At 43.9% G+C, this 13618-nt stretch overlaps 1 protein-coding gene across 1 annotated transcript in view; it reads left to right on the top strand.

Annotated features, from left to right (window-relative positions):
* Positions 1–583: 583 nt before the first annotated feature.
* Positions 584–13618, top strand: part of LOC144175550 (2-Hydroxyacid oxidase 1-like) — a 68330-nt gene continuing 55295 nt past the window's right edge. Inside the window, exons 1-2 of the mRNA XM_077704621.1 lie at positions 584–746; positions 5179–5330. Coding sequence (XP_077560747.1) covers positions 592–746; positions 5179–5330 — 307 coding nt within the window. The 5' untranslated portion in view covers positions 584–591. The remainder of the gene's footprint in view (positions 747–5178; positions 5331–13618) is intronic.

Below are 13618 nucleotides of genomic sequence, written 5' to 3' on the forward strand. Positions count from 1 at the left end.
CTTTCCTCCAATGAAATTCCAACAACTTCCGTCCTCGGGCTTTCAGTTTTCTTGTTGTTCCACGTGACAGGTTTAAGCTCTGCACGTTTGTAGTTTGTGTTTTTATTGAAGAATTGAGAACTTCATTTGAGCGGCACTATTTATGCACCACCTACAGGATAGCATCATCAGAGTTACTATAAGAAAAGTACCCCTCTCTCGAAACGACAACGATGAAGAAATGCGAAGCGCTCCAATATCAAGTCCAACACGAAACGAACTAACACAGATGTGATTGTGCTCTCTAATGCTATATTTATGCTGGCGCGTTCAATTGCACAACCATCCGCTCCTCTCGAAATCTAAAGTGCTTCTACCCTGACGGAATGGCGCAGTTGGAGAGGAGTCGGTTGCACAGCGCGAGTGTCCCAGGTTCGATTTCGACCACGGGAAGCGTTTTTATTTTTGATGAAGTCACCCATCACCATCGTCATCCTCCGAGAAAGTTGGCTTTTCTTCAGTGCTTTTTGGGGTGGGCTACAGACGACAACATAGAGGCTAAGAGCTTCGCTTTAAAATCTTTTCAGGTTGAAGAGAACGCTTGACAAGGCAATGTCGTCAGGTGACACAGGTGGGCTATCCCCGGCGTGCATTGAAGAGATTGAGCGACTGGCTACGGAGAAGTTGGAGCGTCACGTTAGGTCCTATATCCAAAAGGGGGCCGGAGGGAGCGTCTCTGTACGGGAGAACCGGCGAGCATATGACAGGTAAAAAATGATAATGATGATGATGATGATGGTGATGGTGGTGTTTAGTAGCGCAAGGGCGATCAATGCAAAGAACGCCAACAAACTATCTTGTGTCTCGTGTGAGGCGGATTCCGTGTTTTTCTTAAAAGATGTATGATTGGTGTATAAGGTGAATGATTATTATGTGAAAAGTAAATAAAAAACAGTTTCCAGAGCCTAAGGCTGCTTGGTCTCCAAAGAGGGTGGCCCTCAATGTGTTGTTTGCGGAGGCAGGAGCCGATGCCCTGAGCAAGAGTGCTTTTCATTCATAAACTTCGTCTCTCACTAGGATTTTCCGCTATCGGCCCACGGTTAAAAATAACAGGGGAAGTCACAGTGTTCAAGTTAAATGTTTGAGTAATATATACTTATTGCATTATTGTCTCATCAGTGGGAGATTTCAACTTATCATCGGTAACGCATTCGGTGAATAGAACTCTAGATCTTTTAAAGAATGCGATGTCTCATAAATTAAAATGGACAGAATCAATCAAAGCGGCAACTAACGTTCAAGTTGCGCCCAAAATATTGACCGTCCCTGTGGTGCCATATGCGTTGACGATCCGGAACCTCGGGGTTTTAGGCATAGAAGGTTGTCGTGGGCCTAAGGCGTGGTTACGGGGGCTTCTATGGGCCCTTTGATGTCCATGGGCTCTTGGAGCTACAGCGTGGCGACCGCTTCAACTGTCCTTTGGTGCTAATTCTCTAAAAGAGCTTCGCAAAATCTTCTCATCCGCGGGGAACTTCATCAGTGGAAAGACGTTAAAATGCCGAGAATATTATTACCCCGAAGCGTTTTTGAGTTCGTACGTACCCAGCGTATTCGGAAATATACGGCACAGGCGCGCTCCTACTACTGTGGCGGCGTAACAACGGCTCTCAGTGCATGACCACAGCCGAGAGTGAAATCTGTCACGTGGCGGATAAACCGCTCATGCTTAAGGGACACGGACGCAGAGCTGCGGTGACAGCGCTTACCTGAAAGGCGGCATTTTCTGGGGACGTCGTCGGTGCTGGAACGCGCTGCACACTGTGGTTTAGGAACGCCACTTGCAGGAGCTGCGATTGGATGCGCGTGGTATCGCTGTAGACAGCCCTGTTGTTTGGTGATGTCTGCGCGTCACCGATTGCTGTGCAGTGGCGAGAACCCACGGTGTACCAAGTAATGGGGCAACAATTTACCTGGATGGAATTCGGTTGCATTGTAGTGAACTTTTGTACAAAAGAACGGAGAAAGAGCCAGTAAGGAGCAGATTAAGCGACATATGCAACCGTGATTTGTCGCTGTTGTATGCTTTTAGACTATCTACATATACACAGTTTCCCACCGGCTATTCGCTCGATTTTTTTAGTTCTCAGCAGTGCTTTTTTATGACTTGAGATAATATGAACAAATGGTGGTTCGCATGACTTTTTTTCTCGCGAAAAAGATGCCCAATGAAGAATGAGGATTCGCAAAATCCAGACGAGTACCTTTCCTACAGAACTCGATTTCATAAAATTGATCCCTCCCAGTGCTCCTGAAATTGCAAGTTCATTCCAGTCCTCTACATGCTGTACACCATAAGGCATAAGATGTCTCTCCCGCCCAAATATGCCTCCTCTCCAAACTGCTTCCAAAGAGCAGTCGGAGGCCCAGCTGGCCAGCCCTCCCTCTTATTAATACAGCGCAACAGAAACAGACTTAAGCTGAGACACACAGGAGGAGCGCTGACTTCTAACTGAACTTTTATTACAGAAACGGGTGATATTTTTAAACGCGTATGCACACACCTACAATGAAACAATCGACCTGATAAGTAATCTAAATCAACTGTGCCGGAAACAAGGCTTTCAAAACAGACCCCAAAATGATTATCAGCCCCCTCGCGCTCAGCACACGTGTATACATTGAAATGGCAAGCTAGGTTGTTCTTTTTGCATGGGTAGATCCTAAAGTTCCGTTGTGGACAGGGCTATGGACGGAGCGATGACATGATATTCGCCTAACTTACTGATTCCGCTGCCTCCACCATTACCCTTGCCATAGCCCTGTCTATAAAGGACCTTGAGTATCTACACGAGCGAAACGAAGAAACCTAGCTTGCCATCTCAATGTACACACGTGTGATGAACGCGAGGGGGCTGATAATCAATTTGGGGTTTGTTTTGAAAGTCATGTTTCCGGCATAGTTGATATAGATTACCTATGGGGTCAATTGTTTCATAGTAGGTGTGTGCATGTGTGTTTATAAATATAGCTTTTTTCTGTAATAAATGTTCAGTTGGAAGTCAGCGTTTGTCCTGTGTGCCTCAGCTTAAATCTTTGTTTCTGTTGCACTGTATTGTTAAGATGAATTACCAACTCGCCCAATACTACACTCTGATGATTTAGCTCATTGCACGAGGGTAGCTGGCAGCACATACACAATACATCCTGTGTTCCTTATAAATACAGGCCCAGTGTTCCTTATAAATGCAGACCGGCATTGTATTTTTGCGCAGGGTGTATGAGAGGATATGACAGCAGCATGTACGTATTTTTGAATACTCGGTACACGGGAACACCGATAAACTGTCTCAACCTGACGACCAAAAGTCGTAAGGCCTTTGAAAAAAAATAGGTAAACGTAGTATTGCTGAAGGCGAAGTAGGAACATTTATTGCACACGCAGGCCATTCAATGGTGGCGCAAAAATCAACCCTGCAAATAAAACATTTCATGTATTTCATAAAATTTATACAATAACACAAGGCGCTCTTGCTGCCCGGAAAAAACAAACGCCATCGTGTATTCATAATACAGGAGGGGATAAATATGTGGTTGAAGGTATATTAGCAGATTGCATGGTCATAAAAGTGTCCACATACATGCATTTGCTTGGAGACTTGCTTTAAAAAATAACCAGTCTACCGCTTGTTACTTCCGTCACCGCACACCACCGAAATGTATAACCACGCCCCATTATGCGAGCTGCTCAGCAGGACAAGAAGACACGAATTTCATTGATATTTTCTTGCCGAAATATCAATGGAAAATATTATTCCCCACTAATGGCAGCTCGTAGTTCTATCCTGAGCTGTAAATAGAATTTGAGTGAAGGGGACTAAGGAACTTCTGCTGATGAGAACTGGAGCCGCCTGAAATAAGTCCTTAAAACCTGCCGATATAGACGGGCAAGACTGTATCAACATTGAAACTTAAGTTAGCTTACTTAGACTCAGTGCTATTTTGTTGCAAGGAGCTCGTTCTATCCAACACGTCTTTTGCACAACTATTGCATTTATTTTGCATAGCTATATTCCCATTACCCAAACTGAACAAGCACTGTTAGGTTAAATGTTTTACCAGCTCACTAGACGGTTGCACCATTTCTACTGTCGTTACTATTGGCGAGTTATGGAAAATGAAAAGAAAACATTCATCTTCGCCAGTGGAATTTTTAGACCCTAAGAGAGAACAGCGTAGAAGTTAAAGTATTTATATGGAGTTTTTTCGATGGCAAAAAGCTTGCTTTAAAGTATATTGCTAAATTTCGTCTTTTTGATGGTACATCCCGCAGTGGAGCATTAAATTATTATTTTAAACCACGTTCGGATAATCGCCTAAATGATATGGCTAGATATACCAGAAAAAATAAGCTTGGTCTCTAGCGCTATTGTGTAACTAAAAATGACACTGGAGCGCAAAATTTCTGCAGAAACATAGCCCAGGTTTAAATGAACCTTGCCGCGTCAAGAAAGTTTGCTATAGCATAGTGGTACACTATTTTGCCACATGCTAAGGATTATACTCTTACGAGTGGTAAATTATCAACCATGTTGAAAAGTCTAACCTTGGAACGTCCTACGTGTGTTGTTCAGGAAATCAAATGGAATATATATCTAGGATATATCAGTAGACACGTGACCTTGGTGAGCTCGATGCCGGCTGAGGAGTTTATCAAGACTTAGATCTTACCAAGATTTCAGGAGATAATCAAGACCGAGGCAAAAGCCCAAACGGCGTTTAAACATTTTTTTATGTTGGAAGCTCACAATTTTGAGATACTATGTTAAATCACTAGGCACTAACCAGATTTTTGGCCGCATGATTTATAATATTTTGCTGGCATGATGACAATAATGGCGACCGCTGCAGCAAATAAATTGATCGTTTAAACACGACTTTTATTTTTGCCGCAATTAAAAACTGTGCGCGGACTGTGTCGAGTTCTTTAGCTGTTTTCTGTGTACGGGGTTCGGCACCTAAGATGCGCTGCAATTTTCTTTTTTAAATGATCAGAGCTTTCATTGAAGCGTGACTCTATTTAGAAACATTCATTTTCGCTTTTACGTTTATTGAATGGGGATGCAATTAAAACTAGTTCATTTGTGAACAGACTGGTTCTTCGGTTGACAGATGATGGAAGCGTTTTTTCCACGCACGCAGATGGCGGTTGTGGCCAAGGGTGCTGGCGGGTGTCTCGGAGAGGCACACGGAAGTTACACTGCTAGGCCGAAGAGTATCCATGCCCATAGGAATCTCAGCTACTGGTGGTCAAAAACTGGTCCACCCTGATGCCGAGCTGGCCGTTGCCAGAGGTGCGTGGAGCAGTCTTACTGAGCGTTCTCCGTGTTGCAATTCAATTCCCCTTATCGTGGTGGAAACGAAGCTTTGACGTACAGTTCCAGGAAGGGACTTCTTTAATGGAGACATGAAGAGACAATACAACTTCGAATAATTGTAGAGAATTAGGATTCAGCATCTCACTCAGCTCCATTACAGCCCCAAAAGAAGTTCTTTAACGACAAAAAGAAAGAAGTATTTAAATACTTTCAAATTTGGCGCCACAGTGACGTATTATGCGAAAGAATGACGTCAAGCGCGCCTACAATAAAACATAATTTTCAGTGCGCGAACTGCACGTTAGCATTCAAATGATGCGGTCAATATGGAACTAGAGGCCCCTATACAGACGTCCAGTCATGTGTCGTCATGACAGGTCAGTTAGGCCGCGCTAATTGCACAAACTAAGCTACAAAGCTTCATGACGTCATAGAAAAGTTGCGGAAATTGGCTAGGGGTTCGCGACTGCTTCACGCGTTTTCTTTATTATCTCCGTTATTTTTTCGAAGATTCCGGTGATATTGGTATCATCGTTATCGAGACTAAGAAGTCTTTGTAAAAAAACCAGCTTCTATTTTGTCTTAATGGCTCCTTTAATACGTGGCAATGTAGGAAGGCGTGCTGGCAAACAAACAGGCTAGGAATCGCTCGTAAATGTTTTTTTCTGCGAAATACGTGCGTCGCGAAAACGAGGTTCACAACAGATGGTGCAACACACATAGCTGTTTAATTTTAGGAAGAGTGTCAAGATTTTGTTCTATATTTACACTGTAATTAGCGCAAGAAATGGTGGCAGGTCCCCTGCAGTTTTTGACGGTGGCCTGTCCGAGGGATGGAAAACTGCAATGGTACTCCTTTGCTATGCTTTCTGCGTTTTTATCGCTGATCCAGCACACTGAGTGCAAAGGCTGTTCTTGAAAATGCACCTCAGAAACAGAAGCCACGCGTTGCTGCACAACTGCGTTCGTCGTGATGCGGCCTTGTCCTAAATTAATTTGGGCGTTAGGCTTTTAAATAGAACAGCGTCACTTGTAATACGTAAAAGTGAAAACTTTGGATTGTTTGTCTCTCTGCGCAATTACCAAAAAATCTGTGGAAATTCGGAGAATTGTCCACTAATGCATAGCATTCTTTTCCCGCTTCTCGGGAGTTTGAGTTATATCCACCATTTTTTTTTTGTTTTTCAAAGTTCTGCTTGACGAAAGTTAAGCTATTTTACGACTACTACGAACAGCCATATCGTGCGCTATGGACGTAAAAAAATGGCGTCTCCTGCGGTTCGGTTGGCTGGGACGTGAAGTGACGGTATTTTGTAAAGATATTACGAGTTGCGACAACAGTCTGAGCCTGGTCTTACACTGCACGGCTTAAGAGTATCCATGCCGATAGGAAACTGGCGCTCCTTGATGCCGAGCTGGCCGTTGCATTGAGCAACGCTATTCTGGCGACGGCCAGCTTGGCATCAGCAGAACAGCCAAATAGCCAATTTAAACTAGCGTCGCAGCGCTATTAAAATGATTGCTGGTGGAACATCAACTTAATCTGCATGTTTGTGGAAATGCAGGGCAATATACGAATCGCCATTTATCACTATATTTTGGTTTTTTAAAGTTCTGTTCTAGCGTTTGTCTCCATCTACGCTATTATGGTGATTACAAGTGGAACCTACACCATATCTGCGTTTTTGTAGAAATGCTTCGCGTGACACGCTTCGCTCTTTTCACAAATTTTGCTATTTCGCTTTTTTGGTTATTTCAAAATACTAGTCGACCAATTATCTTCACTTACGTTATCCCAACCAATATAGGTGAAACTTCCACCAAATCTGCGTTTGTGGCGAAAAGCAGGGCGTTACACGGTTCGCAACAGTATGCTACTTTTTCTACGCTTTTATTGTTCGATTTTCAAAAATTATTTTCGATCAATTATTTCCATTTACGCTACTTTAACGATTACAGGTGGTACTTCCTCCAAATCTGCTTTTTTTTATTTGGAAATGCAGGGCGGAAGAATGTTCATCACATTTTGCCATGTTTTGCTACGGTCAGCCTCATAGCCCCATGTGTAGCGTGGAAGCATCAAAACCCTCAATTTTAATTTTTAAGCCTCTGATTAAGCACTTGAGCTAAAGCGGTGTGCCCAAGGGCACGGATTTGATCCCGACCGCTGGGGCTGGTTTTCAGATGGAGGCGAAAAGCGAAAACGGCTGTGTGTCGGGTATCGGCGCTCGTTAAAGATGTCCAGGCGGTCAAAATTACTAGGGGGTCCTCCCCTACGGTCCGCCTCATAGCCTCATGTGTAGCGTGGGATCGTTAAATACCTCAATTTTAATTTTTAAGCCACTGATTGGACCACGTACTGCAGGAAATTGTGACGCGTTTAAAAAATACAAGCGAATTCTATTGATTTTAAAAGTGCCGAAGCCGGTGGTGCCTGCCGAGCCGGCGGGGGTTAATTTAATGCGCAGAATGAAATTTGCGGACGCAGTGGTGCCTGGATATTTGCAAAAAACATGCAGGCATCACATGCATTTTTGTTTTTTTCAAGAACGTTAACAAGCTAGTCATGCCACCCAGCAAAGCCTGCGTCTAGATTGTGTCGCGCTTTTGTCTACAAGGGCAAGTTGGCATGTTGACATCTGGCTACTTAAGTAAAAAATCAACTACGAAATTCGCTACCACTTTAACACAGAAGGTAGTGGCCTGCCCCGTAAAAAGCCCGATCTTATTCCGTCGGACATGTTTCTCCGCAAAGTGAGCACATAAACGGCCTTTTTTGCTTGTGACGTGCTCACACACTTGATAGGCACCTACACCCTAGCCTTTGAGGCATCCTCGATGTCGGTTTGACCTTGAATGCTTTAGGGACATCTTATAGTGAAGAAGAAAAAGACAGGAGTAAACAGGTTTTATGACCGTATCTAGTGCAAGATGATACACCAGCCCACGGTACATATCGTAAAAACAAATATATAATAAAAAGCGAGGTTGGTGCGTTACGTTTAGAGAAGTAAAGCCGAAACCGCGTTAAATATTGCACTGTGGTGCTATAGAATGGTTTTAAACTTTAACTTTGTAATAATGGCTGGAATAGTAAAGCAAAACAAGAAAATTGTTGGAGCTTTTTCAAACAGATGGCATTGCCTGTCGCAGTTGTCACTGGCAACACTCGTGCGGAGAAGGAAGCAATATCAGTTGTTTTCAAAGCACTTCTTTTAGAATGTTCTAGCTTGCGAGCGCAGTGAACCACAATAGACTAAGCCTACTGAAGACAAGATAGAGGTGCGCTTTCTGCAGAGGCGTATTTTATTGAGCGAATATGGCTTACACATACTCCAGACCCTCACGTGTACTGTAATCTTCTACAGGCAGCCGCCAAGGAAGCGGGAACGGTCATGATAGTAAGCATGTTCAGCTCAACTCCACTTGAAGAGGTGATGGCCGCGGCTTCGCCGCGTGCCGCGTGTCATCTGCGCCCATGTCATCTGTACGTGTCATCGGTGAAGCCGCGTGTCATCTGTGCCCACGCGGCTTCACCGCGTGGGCACAGATAAAAATCCGCAAGGACCATTACCCTGATTGTGCAAGACGCCCTGCGCGCCAAGCAGTGTGGTTGTGCGGCGATCGTCTTCACCGTTGACCTCGCGCCGATGCCACCGAGCCCTCTTTTCAGCGTGACGAGGGTAACGACACCAAACTGTTGACGAGTAGTTGTGGTGTTATCGGCGCCCGTTGTAATTGCAGTTTCAGTTTATTGGTTACGATGAAATGGTACAGTGCATACATAACTCTAGGAGGTTCCATAGTCATAGACGGGTGAGGGCCCTCGTACCAACAAATAAAAACGAAAAGTACACTTAACGAGGTTAACAACACTAAAAATCTAAAAAAACATAATTACACAATCAAGCCAAATATTGTTACTAAAAAGCAAATGTAATGTACAAAAAGGTAACTAAAGGGGAATATTTATTTCCATACGACAAATACAAGTACATAATAACAACCGTTATGCCAAAATAATCCTGCGAATCTGCCTCTTAAAAGAATGAATTGAAGGAGATCATTGAATGGTTGGGGATTGATTTCCAGATGAAGTCGCCAAAAAGTTCGCAGTTAGTTTGCCGTTGTGAGTCCTACATTTTGGTAAAGGATAATTGTTGAGGTGTGAAAATCGGGTGCCATCAAAATGCGGGTTTTTATCTTGAGATAATAACGAAATGGGTAATATTCCTTGACAAAATTTACAAGTTTGGATGCAAAGAGAATATTGCTTTAAATTACCAATTGACAAAATATAAATCTGCGAGAATAATGTTCAAGCATTACATGAAAAATACCTGCAAGTGATTATTTTTGAAGCTTGGTTTTTTGTGTGCTGTAAAAGTTCTAAGTGAGTTTGATATGTGTTGGCCCAAGAAGAACTGCAATGTTAGATATGGCTGCGAAGGAATACATAGTAAAGTGGGACTAATAGGCATTCATTAAAATAGAGACGGACTCTAATTAGTATTTTTATGCCATAGGCCCTTTTACGGGTCAATATAGATATGTGACTGGTGAATTTCAAATGCCTGTCTAGGTCAACGCCAAGAACTGTGGCATGGTCAGTAGCATGAAGCAAATTTGTCCCAAGGCTTATGGAAGGCTTTCCCAAACAGTTTTAGGCAGGGATACAAAATGACGAAATTTGATTTAGAGCCATTAATTTTCGGCATATTATAAATGCACCATCTAACGACTTCAGCGGCAGGAGCATTGAGATGAGATATTAAGGAATTCAAACATGTGTTAGATAAATAAATTGTCGTGTCATCAGCGTACAAAATACAACTAGAATGTTTCATTTCGTCGGAAATGTCAATAATGTATACAAGAAAGAAAATGGGCCCCAAAATTCTACCTTGTGGTACTCCAATGTTGGTTAGTCTAGTACAAGAATTAGTATCATAAATAGAGACCACGTGCTTTCGATTACGTAAGTAATTGCATATTAGGGAAAGCGATGGACTACATACACCTAACACATTTATTTACCAAAAAACATGTCGTGATTTAAAAATTGAACACTTTAGAAAAATCGATGAACAGGGCACCGGCAAAGTTACATCCGTCAATGGCTGTTTTAAGATTATCAGTTATAGTAACGAGAGCTAATTGAGTAGAGTAAACAGGCCGAAAGCCGAATCGATTAAATGACAGGATATAAATTTTGAGAAATAGTAGGTTAAGCGACTAACAAACCGCCATTCAATTAGTTTGCTAAAGAATGACAAAATAGCAATGAGGCGATAGTTTATAATGAAGCATTTCCACCCTTTTTGAAAACAGGAATAATTTTGGTTATGAAAAACGACAGAAAAAACACTAGAAAAAACTAGGAAAAAACGCCAGTTTTGAAAACTGGCGTTTCCATAACCAAGAAATACTTGGCTCCCTGCCTTCTGCTCAATGTAGGCTGTCAGGTTACCTTAATCAAGAACGAAACTGTATATTGCTACACAGCCTAAGTATCTGCATCTATGCGTGTACACCATTGCTGGGACAAAGAAAAGAAGCTTTTAATTGCTTGTTCGTTGCAATAGAAAGGGGGAGGGCCGTGGAACGGAGGTTGGATAGGAGGAATAGTGAGGGCGCTTGCGTCAGAAAAAAACCATAACGACCCCTCCGTAGAACAACGACGATGGTTGAAACGCGAAGCTTTCTTGCGTGAGAATCAAATGGTGACGTGCCAATATCAGAGCAAGAATCCAGTGGAGTGATCCTTGTGCTTAGTACTTACTCGTTAAGTAGAATGAAGACGTGTAAAAAAGGTATTGTCTTTATCAATTGCAATGGTTTTCACGCATTCCTACTTGCATCGACGACTCTGGAAGATTTGCTTTAAGATCAAGCTGCGTTTCTACCGTGTCAGAATGGCGCAATTGGATATACGATGACTCCATGAAGCGAGGAATAGAGGTTCGATTCCGACCTCCGGAACTATATTTGTTTTCTTGAGGCGAGTGTGGGAAGTTTGCTTTCCTGTAGATCGTATTCCCGCGCGCGGAGTTCCATCAATCTGGTGTACAAAGCTCATCTTTAAAATATGCGCACTGTTGGCGCAAAGCCAACCTACCTCCGACAAACTTCGGATTTATTCGCACTCTCCGCGTTCGCTGCGCAGTTCACTGTGCATTAGCGCTAGCGGCGCCTTGCAGCGTCCGAGCACTTCCCGTACAACCTTTGACCAAATTTCCACCGTCACGGTACACCTACAATACTTTGCGCATTATAGGTCGTGTAGTGTAGAGACTGGTTCAGCGTCACGCCTAAATCTTTATCAGGGAAGCACACCGTTCTTGAACTCCCTTCCACGGCTTGTGCTGACTCCAACCTGGACCAGTCTCAGTGTGACCACTTCTTTCTTTCGAAAATAGGCCTTCCATCTCACTTTGCGATGTACAACCTCTCCTGTTCCCCCCTATGCGTTTATTCTGCCTCCTCTTCCTGAAACGTGCCCAATTTAGGTCCACTTTTGAGATAAGCACCTTGAGAATAAATTTTTTGAGGCGGTCAATCCTAATACAACTTGTGACGTGATGTGTGCTAATGTCACTTCTTTGTAGCTCGTTCCGTTTCGCTTTGCTCCATAGACGGTAAATGTTTCCATGGGGAAACTGCACTGCTTGAAATATTACTTGCGTTTTGTGGGGGGTGTTTATTACGGTAGCCCGTGGACTAAACTTTAGATCATGGTGTACCTTGGCTCTCCTAATTTCTCACAATTTCGACATGCCCTGACTGGGGCGGTGGGATCGTGGCTCGTCGAATCCGCGTACTGCTCTCTATGAGAATTTTTCGTGCATGTTTGACGAGCCTGACGACATTTTCGAAAGGTTGATTCACCATTGTCGTCGCCTTTGCAGTGTTCCCAAGATAAGATCATGTTATTCTGGTCAGATGTTGCCTTTGCTCACGAGATCCCATCCTTCCAAAAGTACCGAATGGCTCAAGAACTCCGCCACTGTGTAGTATTTGGGGCTAACTCGCAACACGGCGACTTTTGATACGACATTCCATGAACTGGCTACAGACAAGGGCCCCTGAATCATCCAACAGAAGATCGACTTCAATGCAACGAGACCGTTGTTTCATGGACGATGACTCACCTCTCCGGTGGCAACCTTCCACAGGTGGTTGGCTTTGGGTAGAAGGCTGATCCCAGGTACAGCAGCTGTACCTGTCATCAGAAGATGTTTTCCTGCAACTCGTCCGCCACAGGTTGTCACAGAAGCAAATAAGTCACTCGCAGTGGGTACTCGCACGTTGTCCTTCCAAATGAAGAGGACTTTATTTGCTTTTACAGGGAACATAACGTCGCTGTATTGACTCCGCATGAACATTTGTACTAGATGGCATTTTCTTTTTGATGGTTCATCGTGCCCAAACGCAAGAATCTGCAAACTTGTCATTGCAAGCTCCTGCAGCCAAAGGGTACGTACGCCATCTTCTGGTATGAGTGAGCGTAGGTTGTCCATCTACTAGGCCGCGGACGTAGGAGCATTGCTCATCCCGTTAAAATCATAACCTGCCCGTCTACACCAGCACTTCCATGTCAAGACCAGGCGAGCGCAGATGTGCAGTGTACTGCCGTCCAGCTTACGTAATCTCCTTGCTCCGATTTCCGCCCCGATGAGGCAAGCTGGCTGGAACACTTTGAATTACGCCGACATTCCCTTAAAAATTCCCTCTCGTGGTACCACGAATGCATCATTTGTCATTCGCCAAATTTATTCTATGCGTGTGACCGGTGCATTCATGGCATTGGTCTGTAGAGTGCTTATCGGAATGGCACAACTGACAACTGAACTAATACGAGGAGGTAAAGCTAAGCACCGCTGCAGGTGGAGGCATGAGCACATTTGCCGTTCCATGTTCTGACCTTGTGGGAGCTTGGTGTCCTCTAATGCCGATCGTACTTCTTTCTTACTGCAATAAAAATGTGCATGAAAAGCGCATCAATTCATCATCGTAAGAGGTGGCGTCGCTGTAACTCCCCCGATGGAGGCTATCCACTTGCATGCTGTGTCCTGTGCACGCTACTGGCTCACGGGTGATATGCTGCTACGATGCCCGATGGCAAAGCTCTCGGAAGCAAGTCCGTCATCATAGCAGGGCACGTAGCTGAAGATATCTTCAACGCAGCCAGTCCCCGCGCATGACATTGCACGTAGTCCAGAAGGTCGCGTAGTGCGCCGACATCGTTAGAGGACACTAGGGAA

This window comes from Haemaphysalis longicornis, unplaced genomic scaffold (genome assembly GCF_048455015.1).
Source record: "Haemaphysalis longicornis isolate Haplotype H1 unplaced genomic scaffold, Haemaphysalis longicornis Haplotype H1 scaffold_3, whole genome shotgun sequence".
NCBI lineage: Eukaryota > Metazoa > Arthropoda > Arachnida > Ixodida > Ixodidae > Haemaphysalis > Haemaphysalis longicornis.